Source organism: Taudactylus pleione, unplaced genomic scaffold, assembly GCF_031769625.1.
Source record: "Taudactylus pleione unplaced genomic scaffold, aTauple2 ptg000093l, whole genome shotgun sequence".
Taxonomy (NCBI): domain Eukaryota; kingdom Metazoa; phylum Chordata; class Amphibia; order Anura; family Myobatrachidae; genus Taudactylus; species Taudactylus pleione.
Genome location: NW_028284495.1, coordinates 38,019,764 through 38,038,456, shown reverse-complemented (window position 1 = coordinate 38,038,456; position 18,693 = coordinate 38,019,764). Strand labels below are relative to the sequence as shown.

The window sequence follows — 18,693 nt, the reverse complement described above, 5'->3', positions numbered from 1 at the left end:
CATTTTTTTTAGCTTTAAAATGTGTTTTTCCACTGCTTTTATATTATATGCTCAGATTTGTCATTTGTTAAGATAATTATTTAAACAAAAGGTGACTTTTTGCTGTTTTACGTAGTATTGTGGCAGCCTTTCTTTACCGATATGTTGTATCATGTGGGTGATTTCATCCTTCTGGTATAGACATGCGTTTATATACTCTGTCTATCAGTTAGTATAAACAATTAATGCATAGAAATTAGGGGTGAGCGGGTTCGGATTTCTGAAATCCGCACCCCCCCGATCCGAGGCCGATCCGAGTCAGGCTCGACTTTTCCCGCCTGACTCGGATCTGAAATCGAGGCAAAACGTCATCATCCCGCCTTCCGGGTCTCGCGGGTTTTTGATTCTATATAAGGTACCCGCGTCGGCGCCATTTCCTCACTCGGCTGTGGACAGTGAAGAGGGAGGGTGGGAGTTAGGGCTGGCTGGGCTGTGTAGTGTAGTGTAGTGCTGTGCTGCTGTTGTCCATAGGGGCTGTGTCCACTCCTCCAAAGTCCATAGGGGCTGGCTGTGTTGTGCTGTGCTGCTGTTGTCCATAGGGGCTGTGTCCACTCCTCCAAAGTCCATAGGGGCTGGCTGTGTTGTGCTGTGCTGCTGTCCATAGGGGCTGTTTCCATTCCTCCAAAGTCCATAGGGGCTGGCTGGACTGTGTTGTGCAGTCAGTTGTCCATAGGGGCTGTGTCCACTCCAAAGTCCTGTGCAGTGTCCCAGTCCTAAAGGGGTGCTGTAGTGTTGTCCAAGGGGTGCTCTGTCCATCAGGGGTGCTCCCCCCAAGTGCAAAAAAACCAAATATTTTTTCTGTGTTTGTGAATTGTGTGCGCAGTAGCCGCACGTGCATCAACAAAGTAGTGCCAAGCGTGCGCCTGTGTCATAAAGGGCCGGCTGGCTTGACCGTTAAAGGGTGCTGTAACCCCCAAACTGCACTCCAAACCAAATAAAAAAATATTTTCTGTGTTTGTGAATTGTGTGCACTGTGGCTGCACGTGCATCAACAAAGGAGCAGCGCCAAGCGTGCGCCTGTGTCCCATAAGTAAAGGGCCGGCTGGCTTGTCCGTTAAAGGGTGCTGCAACCCCCAAAGGGCACTCCAAACAAAATAAAAAAATATTTTCTGTTTGTGAATTGTGTGCACTGTGGCTGCACGTGCATCAACAAAGGAGCAGCGCCAAGTGTGCGCCTGTGTCATAGGTAAAGGGCCGGCTGGCTTGACCGTTAAAGGGTGCTGTAACCCCCAAAGTGCACTCCAAAAAAAAAAATATATATTTTTTTTTGTGTTTGTGAATTGTGTGCACAGTAGCCGCACGTGCATCAACAAAGTAGCACCAAGCGTGCGCCTGTGTCATAGGTAAAGGGCCGGCTGGCTTGACCATTAAAGGGAGCTGTAACCCCTAAAGTGCACTCCAAACAAAATAAAAAAATATTTTCTGTGTTTGTGAATTGTGTGCACTGTGGCTGCACGCGCATCAACAAAGGAGCAGCACCAAGCGTGCGCCTGTGTCCCATAAGTAAAGGGCCGGCTGGCTTCTCCGTTAAAGGGTGATGGAACCCCCAAAGGGCACTCCAAACAAAATAAAAAAATATTTTCTGTGTTTGTGAATTGTGTGCACTGTGGCTGCACGTGCATCAACAAAGGAGCAGCGCCAAGCGTGTGCCTGTGTCCCATAAGTAAAGGGCCGGCTGGCTCATTTCTTAAAGGGTGGTGTAACCCACAAAGTGCACTAGTCTCCAACAAAAATAAAAAATTATTTTCTGTGTTTGTGTGCGCCTTAGCCGCACGTATATATCAATATAACATAAATGGAGGACCAAACTTTCTCCGATAAAAATAAAATAGGGAAAGATCAAGAACCACTTCCTCCTAGTGCTGTTGCTGCTGCTGGGAGTTGTTCATCATCCCAGAGAGGAAGTAGGAACACCACTACTTTTACTAAACAATTGACCCTCCAACAGTCCTTTGCGAGGAGGATGAAGTACGACAGCAGTCATCCTGAAGCAAAACGTATAACTGAGGCCTTGACTGCTATGTTGGTGTTAGACGTGCGTCCGGTATCCGCCATTAGTGCAGTGGGATTTAGACAATTGATGGAGGTAGTGTGTCCCCGGTTCCAAATCCCATCTAGATTCCACCTGCATCCTCAAAGCAGCAGCGACAAGTGTGCGTCTGTCTGTTAAAGGGTGGTGTAACCCTCAAAGTGCGCTCCACAAACAATAAAAAAATTCTTCTTTTTTTTTTCTGTCTTTGTGAATTGTGTGGGCTGTAGCCGCGACTGCATCCTCAAAGCAGCAGCGACAAGCGTGCGTCTGTCTGTTAAAGGGTGATGTAACCCTCAAAGTGCTCCAAAAAAAAAATAAATTTTCTGTTTGTGACTTGTGTGCGATGTAGCCGCACGTGCATCAACACAGTAGCAGCGCCAAGCGTGCGCCTATGTCATAAGTCAAGGGCCGGTTTGAACATCTGGTCCGGACTGAAGGACGTGCCAACAATTTCTGACAAGTCTACTGTCACTGCATATGATACTGTCCTCAAAGCAGCAGCGACAAGCGTGGGTCTGTCTGTTAAAGGGTGGTGTAACCCTCAAAGTGCGCTCCAACCAAAATAAAATAATCTTCTTTTTTCTGTGTTTGTGTGTGAAATGTATGCGCAGTAGCCACACCTGCATCCTCAAAGCAGCAGCGCCAAGCGTATGTCTGTCTGTTAAAGGGTGGTGTAACCCTCAAAGTGCGCTCCAACCAAAATAAAATAATCTTCTTTTTTCTGTGTTTGTGTGTGAAATGTATGCGCAGTAGCCGCACCTGCATCCTCAAAGCAGCAGCGACAAGCGTGCATCTGTCTGTTAAAGGGTGGTGTAACCCTCAAAGTGCGCTCCACAAACAATAAAAAAATTCTTTTTTTCTGTCTTTGTGAATTGTGTGGGCTGTAGCCTCACCTGCATCCTCAAAGCAGCAGCAACAAGCGTGTGTCTGTCTGTTAAAGGGTGGTGTAACCCCCAAAGTGCGCTCCACAAAAAATAAAAAATTATTTTTTTTTCTGTCTTTGAGAAATGTGTGGGCTGTATCCGCAGCTGCATCTTCAAAGCAACAGCGACAAGCGTGCGTCTGTCTGTTAAAGGGTGGTGTAACCCCCAAAGTGCGCTCCAACCAAAATAAAATAATCTTGTTTTTTTCTGTGTTTGTGTGTGAAATGTATGCGCAGTAGCAGCACCTGCATCCTCAGAGCAGCAGCGACAAGCGTGCGTCTGTCTGTTAAAGGATTACATTGGTGACAGCATCCAAGTAGGCATGTCAGACAGCCCGTACATGTACTGGCAGGAAAGAGGCAATTTGGAGGCCCCTGTACAAACTGGCTCTATTTTACCTGAGTTGCCCCCCCTCCAGTGTGTACTCCGAAAGAGTGTTTAGTGCAGCCGGGAACCTTGTCAGCGAAAGGCGTAGGAGGTTGCTTCCACAAAATGTGGAGAAGATGATGTTCATAAAAATGAATTGTTAACTCTTCAAGGGAGACCAGCCTCCAGAACGTACAGAGGGACCTGTGGTGGTGGATTCCAGTGGGGACGAATTAATACTCTGTGAGGATGAGGATGTACACAACACTGAAGAGGGTGAGGAATCGGTGAATGAGGAGGATGAGGATGACATCTTGCCTCCGTAGAGCCAGTTTGTGCAGGGACAGATTAATTGCCAGCTTGTTTTGTGGGGGCCCAAACGAACCAATCATTTCAGCCACAGTCGTGTGGCAGACCCTGGCGCTGAAATGATTGGTTTGTTAAAGTGTGCATGTCCTGTTTATACAACATAAGGGTGGGTGGGAGGGCCCAAGGACAATTCCATCTTGCACCTCTTTTTTTTCTTTGCATTATGTACTGTTTGCGGCCTAGTTTTTCAAACTGCCATCCTGTCTGCCACTGCAATGTCACTCCTAGATGGGCCACGTGTTTGTGCCGCCCACTCGTGTCGCTTAGCATAGTCATCCATCTACCTCGGTGCAACCTTTTGGACATAAAAACACTATTGTGAGGTTTAAGGTGTTCAGAATAGACTGGAAATGAGTGGAAATTAAGATTTTTGATGTTCATAATAGCATAGGAGCAGAAAAATCAACACATTCTGTGATTTTAGCTGTTTTTATGCTTTTTTTAAAAAATAATACAGATCCAAAACACAAAACCCAGAACCGAAAACACCGAAGGGTGGATTTGGCAAAACCAATCCAGATCCAAAACACGAAGAAAGATCCAGATCCAAAACCAAAACACGAAAAGTGGCCGGAGCACAACCCTAATAGAAATATTAAATAAAACATAACCTCTAAGGACAAGAGGGAAAATCTTGTATGCAAAAAGAAAAGATGTCCCGCAGACATGTTTACCTTTCAGCCCTTATGTTGTAACTACTGGCTAAATGCCCAAACTCGCAAAGTGCTTTGTCTGCTAGATTATTTTGTTCTTCAATGGGTGAAGGCTGAGAAACATCCAAGAGCCAAGAATTCTTCATAAACAAAACAGAATTGCATGCATGTTACCAGGTCATGGAAGGGAATGAAGGTTACAAAAGATGTAAACATATCCATAGAACTGCATTCTACAAGTCTATACAGTATCCCAAAAGCGGGCCTGGTGCAAAGAACACACTAGGGGTGAAACCAGGTCATACCTGCTGACTTTGGATCATTACACTCTGGGAGAATCTAAGAGGAGGGGGGGGGCATGGTGGCATTGTACACAAATCAAGTCATCAAGCAACCCACCAACCACCAGAGCTTGGCCTACACTCTTGTCCAGGAGAGTTTCCTGAAATTTGCTAGTCTCCAGGACATTCCAGAAAAGCAGGTATTTATGACCTAGGCAGTCATCTAGGGTGCCAGGTTTTCGGAGGTGCCCAAATCACTTACAGATGTAACATGATATCACTCTTTCATAATCTTTATTGTCATCACTGCACCTCATCACTATGTGCTGACCACTGACACTGAGGGGCAGCTGCCGGCTGCTGCTGCTGCTCTCCACTGCCTGGTTCTACAGCCAAAGAGGAGAACATGTGCTTCACTACTACTGCTCCACAGAAAATAAGAAGTTGGGAGGTAGTGATGCGGCGCCTGCCGACAGGAAGTGGTTGTGTTGCCGGGTGCACCCAGGGGGCAAGTGTCTTCCATGCACATAATATATGCAGCAGCTTACAGTATATAAACAACAACATTTGGAACAGCAAGAGTGCAAACATTATATACAGTAAGAATAGCGTCCCATCACAAAGAGATTACAATTTGATTGGACAGTATAAGGCTGGGTACATATTTAGACGATGGGTTGGTCAGCAGATAGATCCGCTGTCAGTGTGGCAAGCTATACACACTTACCAATCAGCCGCTCGATATGTCTGGGCTGACATTACAAATAGGCAGGCATTTAATTTGACCGCCCAGTTGTGATGTCAGTGGTCCCTGCAGCAACTGTATAGGTGGTCAGCGGGTCACCCGTACACACAGCCAAATGTATCAATATAATTGCAAGATATAACGGCATTGGTTGTAATGCAGAGCCGACCTGATAGGTCTGTGAACGACGTAGATCACAGACATATCGGGTGTACACACCCACTGATGCACTCGCGATATATCACTCGTCAATAGTATGAGTGATATATAGCCGAGTGGACCCAGCATTAGATATAAAATGTCATGTATATCTGTTTTCTCTGGCACAGCTACTGAACATTTGGATCATAGAGCAAATTGGTAACACACATTCTGTTTTGTGTAGTCAGATTTCCCTGATCCCAGTTGTTCAGGTGCCCCAATGAACCTCTGGATTGCAGTGCAGACATGTACTTCTTATTTTTGGGTCAAACCCTGTGCCCAATTCCCATTTCCCTATAGATTACTAGCTTGCAAGCAGGGCCCTGTTACCTCTCTGTCTGTCTGTTAATACCAAGCTTTGTTTTATTACTAATTTGTTCCCAATTGTAAAGCGCAATAACATTACGGATGGATTAGACTTTGGTAGTAAAGTGGATAACACGGTCAGAGAGGAAGGAGGGTAACAGAGGAGGAGGAGGGGACAGAGAAAATAGGGCCTGACTCAGTATGGATCGCAATTGCGATCGCAGTTGCGTAATCACACGCAATGCAGCAGCTATGAAAATATGCTAATGTCTGCCACAGCTCAGCCAGCAAAAACACCCATTGCTGCTATCTCACATCCGTAATACCTGGCAGTCCTGCATATACATTGGTACCATCGAAGCATATCAGCCCATCACGCACAATTACAGCAGGTCTGAACCATCGCAGAAACTGCAAGTCCCGTCACTCAAGCTGCATATGCCACCGCAGTTGCTAATTTATGTGGACCATGAAACGGAGTTCAAACGGACAGGCACGCCTGAGTTTCTCCGACCACTTCCCTGTCACCACCCTCAAACGCTCACAGCCTGTCACTCGCTCTGCGATGGATTCCTCCCTGCGTCCGTAAATCGCAGTGCGATCACCGCGCACACACAATGCAGGTTTTGTGCATGCGCAATGGCTAACAATGGCTCAATCTGCCTACGCAGTTGCAATCACTGCTGAATCAGGCCCTGAGTTAAAGGTACAGTAGTACGAATCTCTGCAGTCCTACCGATTCCGTACGCTGAGTTTCATAGATGTCATCATTATCAGCGCGCATTTGCACCAGCCCTATCCCTAATGCAAATGATTGGTCTGTAGGACTGGGGTCCCAAACTGCAATCCACTGTAAAGAAATGGAATAAAGGTGGTGGACAGCACCATCACTGTCAGACCCTGCCTCTGTAAAGTTTATCCTCCATTATCACTTTCAGTGTCTCTGTGATCATATAGACTCCCACAGTATGAGCATTTCTGTCATCATACACCTTTGCACAGCACTGTAGCATCTGTTTGTTCAAATAGACACTAATAACTTTGACTTAATTCAAAAGACGCCGCATCTGAGAATTCCGCAGGGGAACAAGCAGTGGGTTTTTTGCTGTTGTATTAGGCTGGGTCTTTTGGCTGATGTGAGGACATTGCTAGGCTTCAATTCATCATGGACTGCTGCAAATAGTGTCTATTCCCAAATGAGTAGGTCCACAAGGGTTTGCTTAGCATTAGAAGGGGACTGTGTGCACTTTCTGTGTGTCCACCCTTTCACGACAGTGCATGCGCCAAAGACTGGTACTGCGCCAGAGTCTACTGCACATATACATTCTCTAAGAAAAATGGCACTTGCACCAAATATATCGCCAAGCGCAAAGGTGGCAAAAATAAGTAAATGTAATGGGTGCAGTTTGGTCGTTTCGGGCGCACCACATATAGATATGCCACTGGGTGTACAGTTCTGCATATGAGTGGGTCTCTGTGCTGTGGTATCTGTGGTGCAATGTTAGCACCATGGAGCAAGTTAGGTCTGTGCAAGAGGATTATCCTCGTGCAAAGTCGGTTGCAGTGCAAAGGTAATGTTTCCATCTCCATGCCATTGCTTTCATTTAGTTTAGGGCACAGGTTCTCAAACTCGGTCCTCAGGACCCCAAACAGGGCATGTTTTCCAGGTCTCCTCACAGAATCGCAAGTGAAATAATTAGCTCCACCTGTGGATCTTTTAAAATGTGTCAGTGAGTAATGATTACACCTGTGCACCTGCTGGGTGACCTGCAAAACGTGACCTGTGTGGGGTCCTGAGGACCGAGTTTGAGAACCTCTGATTTAGGGAGAGATGTGTCTTCCAGTTATTCCAGTATGTTTGATACTTACATGTATACGGATGGATGAACTCCAGTTACCTCTGGTTTTTGGGCGGCCGGGAGTGCCACCTGATTTTCCTAATTGGTCCGAAAAATTGCTTATGTGTTGTTAATATACCCACAGTTTATGCAACCAATGGGTCTATGTATTTTTGTTTCGCAACAGTGTGTAGTAAGCTAAATTTCTTTGCATTGAATAGTCTTCTTCTTTGACTGTTTGAAATGTTGTGCAGTATCATTCTAATACTGAGCATGTAATAATTCACATTATTATACACAGTACATACTCTTATGTTCAGTGTACTGTACTGCACAGCATAGCAAGTCATGTATAAAATACACACTGATTATTACCAGGCAGGACTTTCATATACTGCCATTTTCTGTGCACTTATATTATTTGCCTTTTTCTAAGACAAGTAGAGAAGTCTGAAAATGTGTAGCATTTAAGAGACTATTTCCCAGATGGAAATGTTATCTGGAAGAATTTCCAGGAAGCGCATCATTTGCCTGCCCCCTCTGATTGAAACAAGCAGGACTGGGTTAGAAAGTAGAGAGGGGGAGGTGAACCAGACAGGAAACTCGCCTAGCAGTTAAACTGCTCATCCCCTGACTGCTCCGTGGTCTTTTTTTGCTTGTCCTTAGGCAGGGAAATTATTTACATCTGATATTGCAAAATTTCCTCTTGTTGCGCCTCCCTGTCCATCTCTGTGCAGAAATTACTGTGTGTCATTCAAGAATAACAGAACTGCCATTTAGACACAAACGTGACCTAGTATTTCCTAATTCTTTTTTACCAGAATCAACTAGTGATTCTCTGCAAACCTGTACACAAGTTAGAGGCCAGTGGCTATGCTGTTTGTCATAAAACAATTTGTGTACATTTTGTGAATATTAGATATATGTTGCAACCATAGTTTACACTTGTTTAATTGGAACCTATGGGGACACAGGCTTTGGGGTATATTTATTAAGTGCAGATTTTTAGAAGTGGAGACGTTGCCCATAGCAACCAATCAGATTCTAGCTATTATCTTCAAGAAAGTGCTGGATGAATGTTAAGTAGAATCTGATTGGTTGCTCTGGGTAACATCTCCACTTCTAAAAACCCACACTTTAGTAAATATACCCCTTTGTCTCTGCCCATATATTAGCCTGTGGAAAAATCTTGTGCAGAGAACATTGTAGGGATGATAGATTAGGATTACTATGCCACTTGGCATAGTTCATTTTGCTTGAATTCACACTGAATATTGGGTGCTCGCATATACACCCATGCAGATTAATGCCTGCTGCCTCTGAATGCTGCGGAACAGGGGCACTCTAACGTGGCAAAAGTACGATAAGGTGAAAACATGCAGACCCGGAAAATTACACTGAAAGCTGTTTTATTTATGAACAGTTAGGTGCAAATAGCAGATGATGACAATAAAAAGCACTAGAAAACTATTTTTGATTGGCTGTTTGTGAATGCTCCGCTGACAATAATTGGTGGGAATTGTTCCTGCTGTAATATAGGTTTTGTAGCTTAAATTCATGTGATGAAAATAAATAACATATGTGGCTTTAATATGCTAAAATTCCAATAAAATCAATACACATAAAATATAAACTATAAATGCGAGCAAATATCTCACCCTAGTGAAAATCCACACAAACACAATACCTGTTCTTATATATACATCTGGATATATAAAGATAATAGTAGATGGTAGTAAATATCCCTTTCACAGTTTGGAATGGGACTGTCCAGTATATATTTACCAAATCTTTACACAGATAGGGGGGTATTCCGATTGACATAAGAGTTCCATATGCGGCACTAGGAGCCCTCCAAAGTTCACAGGATCACTTGATGGGTGAGACCAAATTTCTAACGCGTTTCGCTGTGCTGAATGACAGCTTTTTTACATTTTGCCTCATTTTCAGATCTCAACTTGGCAGAAAGAAGTGGAATATGGGGCTAATTCAGATCTCTACACAAATGCCAATCGTTGCGCAGCATATGCGATTGCTAGCCATTGTGCATGCACGAAAGCTGCACTGCGCACGTGCAGCTATTGTATTGATACACTTGCACAGAGGATTCATTCACAAAATTAGTTGTTGACAAACACAGGCGTGTCAGGCCCATTTAAACTAAAGATGTGCGCCGACCCCCGTGTTTTGGTTTTAATTCGTCGTCAGGCTTTGGTTTTGCCAAAATCGCCCTCACATGTTTTGGATCTGTATTTAAAAAAAAAAATAATGCTAAAAACAGTTAACATGGCCTGTTTTTATTCCTACAATATAATTAACCTCAATAACATTAATTTTCAGTAATTTCTAGTCAATTTTGACCACCTCACAGCTCACAATATTGTTTTCAACTTTTCACCTATATTGGTCAAAGGTTGCAGTGAGCTGCCTGGCTTAACTAAGCGACAGAGCAGCGGCACAAACACGTCAGTTTAAAAAAATATAGCACATCTATGAAACATTGCAGCACAGCAGTGTCACACGGGATGGCAGTTTAATAAAGGCAAACATGGGAGTTAAACCACAATTTGAACTGCTAAACACATCCGAATCTGTAAATTGAAATCAATAAGCATCAAACCAACGCTGTCAGGGTATATACAAATGCCTGATGTCCAGCTGCGCATATCTGCTCCATCTACTTCCACCTATATAGTGCCAGTCAGTGGCAAACACAAGATTTCTTGAGGGGGGTTTCCATAGGTTTGATTTTAGAGTAAGTGTGGCCAGTCCATGAAAAAGGCATAATTAACACTTATCCAGCTTTGCGTCATGCAAAGTGTATTGTGTGTCATAATTCCAGCATAAACAGGACCAGCGATCAAAATAAGCCATTAAATGCGGCAGTAGGGCCATCCTGCCTGAGCTGAATGTTTTTATTTCAGATGTGGGCACCATTCCAGAGAATTGGAGCAAGTCCGGGAGTCTGGGGGAGCAGCAGAAGAACCTAGCATTGCCCTGGACATATATGTACATATTGGTCTTGTTATGCACTGGATAGTGTATTATTATACAGTATTAATTAAGCTTATAGATGGTCTATAGCAGTGCACCCCTAACAGTGCATGTTTTCCAGATCTAGTTGGTGCATAGGTGTATTTATTACTGGCTGACACATGCTAAAAGATCCACAGGTGGCGCTAACTATTTCATTTGTGATACTGAGAAGAACATGCAGCACTAGTAAAATTCTATTATATTACTATTTCTATTGTGGTCATGGTGTTGGTTGGGGAGGAGGGTTTACAGGCAACCTGAAACGCTCCTGCGTTTGCCTGTGGTGCCAGTCACCTATATAAACAGTGTCAACCTCTCCATCTCCAATGCCAAACTTCTATACATAACAGTACCAGTCACCTCTATATATACTCCTGCCCACATATATAGTACCAATCACTTCTTTCTCACCAACTTGGTGACCCCCACAATCACCTGTGTCCACCTGGTGCCCCTGATGTGTGCCCCCACCCTCCCTTGTGTCCCCTCACCTTGGGCAGCTCTTGCAGCTGTTTGGAGTCCAGGAGCAGCTCCTCCAGGCTGCGGCTGTAATGGTACACCTCCTCAGGTACAGTCTGCCGATTACAACACCACATGGGGATGCACTTCAGCATGGAGGCCCCGGCCCTGCCCCGGCTCACACCCGGTCCCCGCCTCACACCCATGGCGCTCAATATCAGAAGCCATTCTTTTTGACAGGTCCCTAAAAACGTCAACGTCAATACCCCTGGGATCCAATGCACTGGCAGCCGGAGGATACCAGTCACCAGATACTAGTTCTCTGAACTTCTGCCTCTTGGATCCAATCAGCAGAGCTGCTATCTGGTCACTGGTTGGCTGAGAGACAGCCATTCTCAGCCAACAGCAGCCTGTTACCATGGTACCGGCATCCTCTCCCACGGCCGCTCCCAGAATACCATTAGCGACTATGCAGGGCCGGTGCTAGTTTTCTAGGCACCCTAAGCAAAGCTTCACGCAGCCACCCCTGCTTTCCCCCGTGCATGTGCTGTAGTGACATATTTTTTTATTTATTGTTACATATACACACACACATATATATATATACATATATATATATATATATATATACACACTGTATATATATATATATATATATATATATATAAAACTACATACATACACAATACAGACACACATTTTATTTTTATACATACACACTTGCAAGTAGCAGTTACTGAAGTGTACATATATACGCACCCATATACATTTACATAGGTATATATATGATGCATACACACATTCAAATACTAGATACTAAAGTACATACATACACACTCATATACAGATACTAGATGCACATATACATAGGTATATACACACTGTAGTAGTGCCCCTTATAACACATTATGCCATGCAGTAATGTCCCTTACACATTATGCCACACAGTTATGCCTTTTATAACACATTATGTCACACTGTAATGCCCTTTACACATAATGCCATACTGTAATGCTGCCACACTTTAATGCCCTTTACACATTATGCCACACAAAGTAATGCCCTTTATAACACATTATGCCACACACAGTAATGCCCTTACACATGCCACACACAGTAATACCCCTTACACATTATGCCACACTGTGATGCCCTTAACATATTATGTCACACACAGTAATGCCCTTCATAACACATTATGCCACATACAGTAATGCCCCTTACACATTATGCCACACTGTAATGCCCTTTACACATAATGCCACACTGTAATGCATTTTACACATTATGCCACACTGTAATGCCACCACACTTTAATGTCCTTTACACATTATGACACACAGTAATGCCCCTTACACATTATGCCACACACATCCGCACTTTAATATCCTTTACACATTATGACACACAGTAATGCCCCTTACACATTATGCCACACACAGTAATGCCCCTTACACATTATACCACACTGTAACGCCCTTTACACATAAAGCCACACGGTAATGCCCTTTACACATAAAGATGCACTGTAATGCCATTTATACATTATGCCACACTGTAATGCCACCACACTGTAATGCCCTTTACACATAATGCCACACTGTAATGCCCTTTACACATAATGCCACACTATAATGCCCCCCTAACTCCCAGTGACTCACCTCCCCCCCAATGACTCACCCCACCCAGTGCCAGATTAAGGTCCACATGGGCCTGGAGCTGAAATTTATGAATGGCCTATTGTGTGGCGCTGCAGGGGAGTGTGATAACTTCTGTGGCAGTGTGACCAGTGATGTGGTCTACACAGGGGGCATGGCTATGTCCATGGGGGCAAAACTTGCGCCTACCTTTAACAAATTTATAGTGGAGCTATAACAAAAAAGTTTTGTTTCTTTTGTGAAAGTGCAAACACAGCTGCCATCCGCGGCCTGCGGCACCTCTGGAGGTTATGATTGATCATAATCACCCCTCATAGATGCAGCAGCTCCCTATATGCATACACACAGAGACATATATATATATATATATATATATATATATACACACACACTGTATATAAACACTAATATATATATCAATGGGTTGGGTATGGGTTTCCAGCGCCGGCATCCCGCCAGGGTTAGGATAACAACACTTACTGGTCAGTATCCTGACCCTCCCCCCTAGTGCCTAATCCTATAGTGCCTAATCCTAACCTCTCCTCTCTGCACCCGTAAACCTAACCCTCTCTACTTAGTGTCCAACCCTCCCCCTAATGCTTAACCCTAAGCCCGGTACTTAGTCAGAATGCCGGCGGCCAGGATGCCGGGACCAGGATTCTGACAGGTGTCAGGATTCCAGCGCTGGCATTGTAAGCACCGGAATCCCGACTGTCAGTATAATGACCGCATCCAATACCAGTGAAGGCGACACTCTGACTGCGATTGTGGATCACACAAGACCCCAAGATGCTTTCAATGTTTCAGAATTCTTTACTTAGGTTCTTTAATCATGAAAGAACCTAAAGCCAGGTACACACTAGGTCGACGTTGGACTGACCCGCGACCTGCTGATTTTTAAGTGTATACACACTTGCCAATCATCTGCCCGATGACCTGGCCTTGACAGCTGCACAGCAGATCGGATATGATTTCGTTCACAGACATATCCGCTGTACACACACGGTGATGCACTATGGATATATCGCCTGTTCAGTGAAATGGGGGATATATCTATCAGTGTGTACCCAGCTTAAGTAAAGAGTTATTGTATTTTGAAAGCAATTGGATGTCCTGTGTGGTCCATAATCACCATCAGGGTCGCATTTATTGGCATAATTGTGTGGATGCCAACCTATTGCAGAAGTTGGCAATTAAGGAGGACACTGGCGCAAATTCTATTTACGAGCATGCAGGGGCGTTTTAAGAGAGGAGGGGGCCCGTGTGCACTCCTCGTGCGGGGCCCCCTCCTCTCTCCCTGGTGGCTGGCTGCCGACTGACGCGGCTGGCTAGCCACTGGAGCATTAGTCGACTCCGGGCACTAGAGTGTGCCCGGAGTCTACTACAAATGCGCAGAACGCCGGAAAATGGGCGGGGCAGCCATTTTTCCAGTGTTCTGAGCAGCAGTGACCCCCGACGCGGGACCTCGGACAGGTAAGTTTAAAAAAAATATGGGTGCGGTGCGGGGCCCCACACCGCACACACTGCACTCATTATAGATACACCACTGCGAGTATGGGAGTGCCAGGTTCAACAACTGATCTATATATATATATATATATATATATATATACCCACACATATACAAAAACATATACATATATATATTTACATACATGTGCACACATATACAAAAACATATACATATATATATACACACACACACATTTTATATATATATATATACACACACACATTTGTGTATATATACACATATATACATACACACACATACACACACTTAATAGATGCCAGACATTACACTGACCTGTGGGAAGGAACGCTGGTTAAGCATGCTGGCTTCTTCTCACAGCAGCTCAGCCTCTGCACTCTGCTCAAAAGGCTAACCTTATAGTTTAATTTCATTGCGCAGGGAGGAGGGGAGTAGTGGCCCCTTGGGTGAAACGGCTGGGCTTCAGATGACCCAGGGAACCGGAGCCAATGTCACATGGCCAGGGAAGCTAGTACGACCGGGGGGGGGCGGAGCTTCGGGCGGCATGGGGGCAGAGCTTCGGGCGGCATGGGGGCGGAGCCTCAGACTGCAGGGCCAGGGAGAGAAATTGGACAGTCAGTGATGGAGCTTCGGACTGCCGATGCGCGGAGGGGGGTGAATGGACCAGACTTCGAATCCTCCATCACTGCAATGTCGGATTCAAAGTAGTGCAGACAGTGTTCACAGGGATTTTTTTTTCCTGTCTGCACTGCGTTGGGCCTATTTGAATGGTTGGCCTGGAGCTGGAGCTCCACCCGGCCCATTAGTAATCCGGCCCTGACCCCACCCCCCAGCACCTCATCTCCTCCTGTGTCCCTCCAGGCTCAGGCTGCTCCTCCATGTCTCGGTCTTCTCTCCCCAGTGGCCTCTCACAGTCCCAGAATGCAAGGCGCGGCCGCGACGACGTCATGCGGTGTGCCACAAGGCATTCTGGGAAACAGTGGGAGGGAACAAGTGGCCATCATGGCACCACTGGATTAAGATCTCAGATGGCGGCACTGTGAATGGCAAAAGCAGATGGGCGCCATCTAACTACATCTAACAGCACCATCTAACTACATCTATCGGCGCTGGCAAGGAGACTGTGGTCGCACTCTCAGGCTGCAATGCCCTGGGCAATAGCCCTGCTTGCCCACCCCTAGAACCGCTAGTGGTCATTTTATTCCAATGCACTGCATGCACATGAACATACACAGAGAGGGGAGATGTAACAAACTGTCAAAGAGAAAAAGTGGAAAAGTTGGCCATAGCAACTATCATTTATCTAACGCCTTTTATAAAATTATAATTAGAAGTTGACTGGTTTTTACGTAGAGCTTCTCCACTTTTTATTGTTTGTAACATCTCACCCCTAGCCTGAGACACTATAGTGTGCATTCTATAGGTGTCATAAACAAGAATAAAAATTCATCATCTATTCTTCCCATCTCCATTACCTCTGGCATTATATTTTAACACAAATCCATGACTAACCACAGGTAGATATGTGAGAATGGCTTGGATACTGACAGGAGGTATACAGGTCAATGGAAAACTAAAGCCATAAGACTACAAAGCATCCAGAGGTTTGGCAAGTTCACTTTTAAAAGAAACCGGCTAACACTTGAAGTGACAGACATTTTTTGAGTTAATCTTCTATAAACACCTGAAGGTTAACTGTTTTTGTCAGCTGTTCAATATAAGATTCAAAGCTTCTAAACAAATAAGTCATGAACACAGAAAAGTAACAGTACCCTTTGAATAATGATAGTAAAATAATACATAAAAATTGGATATTTATTGGTAAAAGAGGACAACTATTTTGTGGTAATATGTTGTGAGCAATGAAAAATCATATAAAAACGAAATAGAATCTTCATCTGTAAGATCAACAGTGCTTTCTGAGTGGTCTCTTTTGTGTAATATGAAATGCCTTTTACTCTATCACTCTGGGATCTGTAGTCCTGCACTGTATATTACAGGAGGCAGGAGAATGCATAAATATAAGGAATGGGCCTGTTTCTCACCGGCAAGTTGGAGTTTAGCACACAGTGTGATGTAATAAGTGAACATTTAAATGACCGCCCTTATCCCTTTGTCTAATAGCTTCTCACTCGCATCCTTCTATAGAAAAAGAGCGTAAACGCACTCACCCCCAGAAGACAAACTTTCAGCTCTCGTATAGCCATCCTTTAAAAGGACTTTTGTTTCCTATAACACATCATCGGGAGAGATTCAGCACACAGACATCTCCCAGGCTCCGCTTGCATGCTCATGTGGATCGCATACAAATAATTCCCTGAGTTAACAAAAAAGAGAGAGAGAGAGAGAGAAAAAGAGGAGGTTTTAATTCCAACCAAACAAACGGAAACCAGGCTGGGCTATTTATGGGCAGCCCTGTCACATGGCCTGCAGACAGTTACACATTTACTGCTTTCGTAATCTCCCAAAAATGCTGCACATTATACAAAAAAAACTTTAGGGATGTACAGTGAGTGGGGAGGATACCTGAAGTGCTAAGAGAACTAGAGGACTAAAACTGAAGCTACCAGTGGCTATCCCTTATTTAGGCACCTTTAATTTTTTGTTTTATATAACTCTAAGCATGAGCCAGAGTAGAAAGTGACTGCAGTACAGGATAAGGGCGGAGAAGGAATTCACTACTACAATATTATCTCTGGAAAACATTGCACAGTCCAAGCCTTCCTTTGTTTCATTGTAACATATTAGGAAAACTATGATATAGTGTTGTATTTTGACTATTTCATATTCATATTTCCTTGTTGGTCTAAAATAGTATATTAGTTCAACTAAAGGATCAGGAAAGAACAGATAGCAATCACAGATAGCAAGGTCCACTTTGTAGAAGGTTACACTATGGGCTTAACTCAATTGTGATGTTTTGGAGTTGCAACGGCAGTAATATGCAAATACTAGTTCCATAGTTTCACGCTGGAGAGTGCAAGTATTGAGGCACCCACTTCATACTTGCCTACTTTCCCGGAAATGGCCCGGGAGGCTCCCAAAAATGAGAGGTGCTCCTGGCCACCCAAAAGAGAGGGCAAGTCTCCTGGAGCCAGCTGCCAGCTGCCTGCAGCTGCCCACTTGCCGAGTGGAAGTGGACCATCCAGAGAGCAGATGAATTGCTTAATCATGGCTCTGCCCCCCCTTCACAATGTCTTTTACCAGTCCAGTGAGAGAAACTACATCTCCCAGAAGGCTACTGTGAAAAGGGGGCAGAGCCTAACAGGTATGTGTCTGGAAACTTAAAAACCCCAGAACAGAGAGGGAAGCATCCTGAGAGAGATGGAGCCCCCACAAACCAAGCTACCAATGAGCTTAAGGCGGCTAACAGTGTTGTTAATCATCACAGTTGGAAGATGTAATTATCCTCATCATCACCCTCACTGTTAATATAATCATCACACAATATAAGTTCACCCCCACTGGAATCTACCATTACAGAAGTCTCTGTACTTTGTTGTAATTGGTAGCAAATGTCTTCCTTGTAGAATGGGTAGTTCATTGTATGAACATCAGTTTTTCCACATTTTTGGAAGTAGCCTTCTATAATGATTGCTCACAAAGTTCCCAGCTGTGCAAAACACTCTGAGTACACACTGGAGGGTGGCCAGCTTAAGTACACCAAGGGGCTCCAAATTGCCTTCTTTTCCTCCTAATATTCAAAGGGACTGTGTGACATGCTAATTTCTACATTATCATTAAAATAATCCTCCACCATTCTATTGATGTTTACTGTTTCAGATTAATTCACGGTAGTGGTGTCAATGATTGTGGCCAAATTCTTGAAGCCAGACTATAAGTATTAATGTTTCATTCTACTGGGCTGAGTTGACTCATCATCATCACCTCTTGGAAATGGTAGTTTTTTTTTCCTGGCTGCAGCATTTGCAGGAAAAACTGAAGCAGGAGACATTGTTGTGTCATGTGCCACTTGAGCTGACAACTTGCTTGCAAGCAGCTCTTTGCATCTCTTAAGATCTGTGTCAGTTGAAAAGAAAAACATTATGTATGTCTTAAACCTAAGATCTAGCATGGTTGTCAAAATGTACTGATCCAGTTGCAAGATGTTGCAAATTCTGTGGTCCTGGTGAAGGGAAAAAAATCAACAACTTGATCTACAAGTCCAACATACTTAGTGGAATCACTTAGTTTCATCTCCTCCTTCAGCTTCTCTAGCTGTTTTTCCAGTAGTTTAATTAAGGGTATGACTTGACTCAGTCTGGCAGTGTCTGAACATTGAGTATTCTCCAATG

The 18,693-nt window shown here is 44.2% G+C and overlaps 1 protein-coding gene across 1 annotated transcript in view; it reads right to left on the bottom strand.

Moving 5' to 3' along the window:
* The window catches only part of RAB31 (RAB31, member RAS oncogene family), a 75,812-nt gene extending 59,097 nt beyond the window's left edge, over positions 1–16,715 (bottom strand). Inside the window, exon 1 of the mRNA XM_088469698.1 lies at positions 16,570–16,715. Coding sequence (XP_088325824.1) covers positions 16,570–16,605 — 36 coding nt within the window. The 5' untranslated portion in view covers positions 16,606–16,715. The remainder of the gene's footprint in view (positions 1–16,569) is intronic.
* Between the last annotated feature and the right edge of the window lie 1,978 nt (positions 16,716–18,693).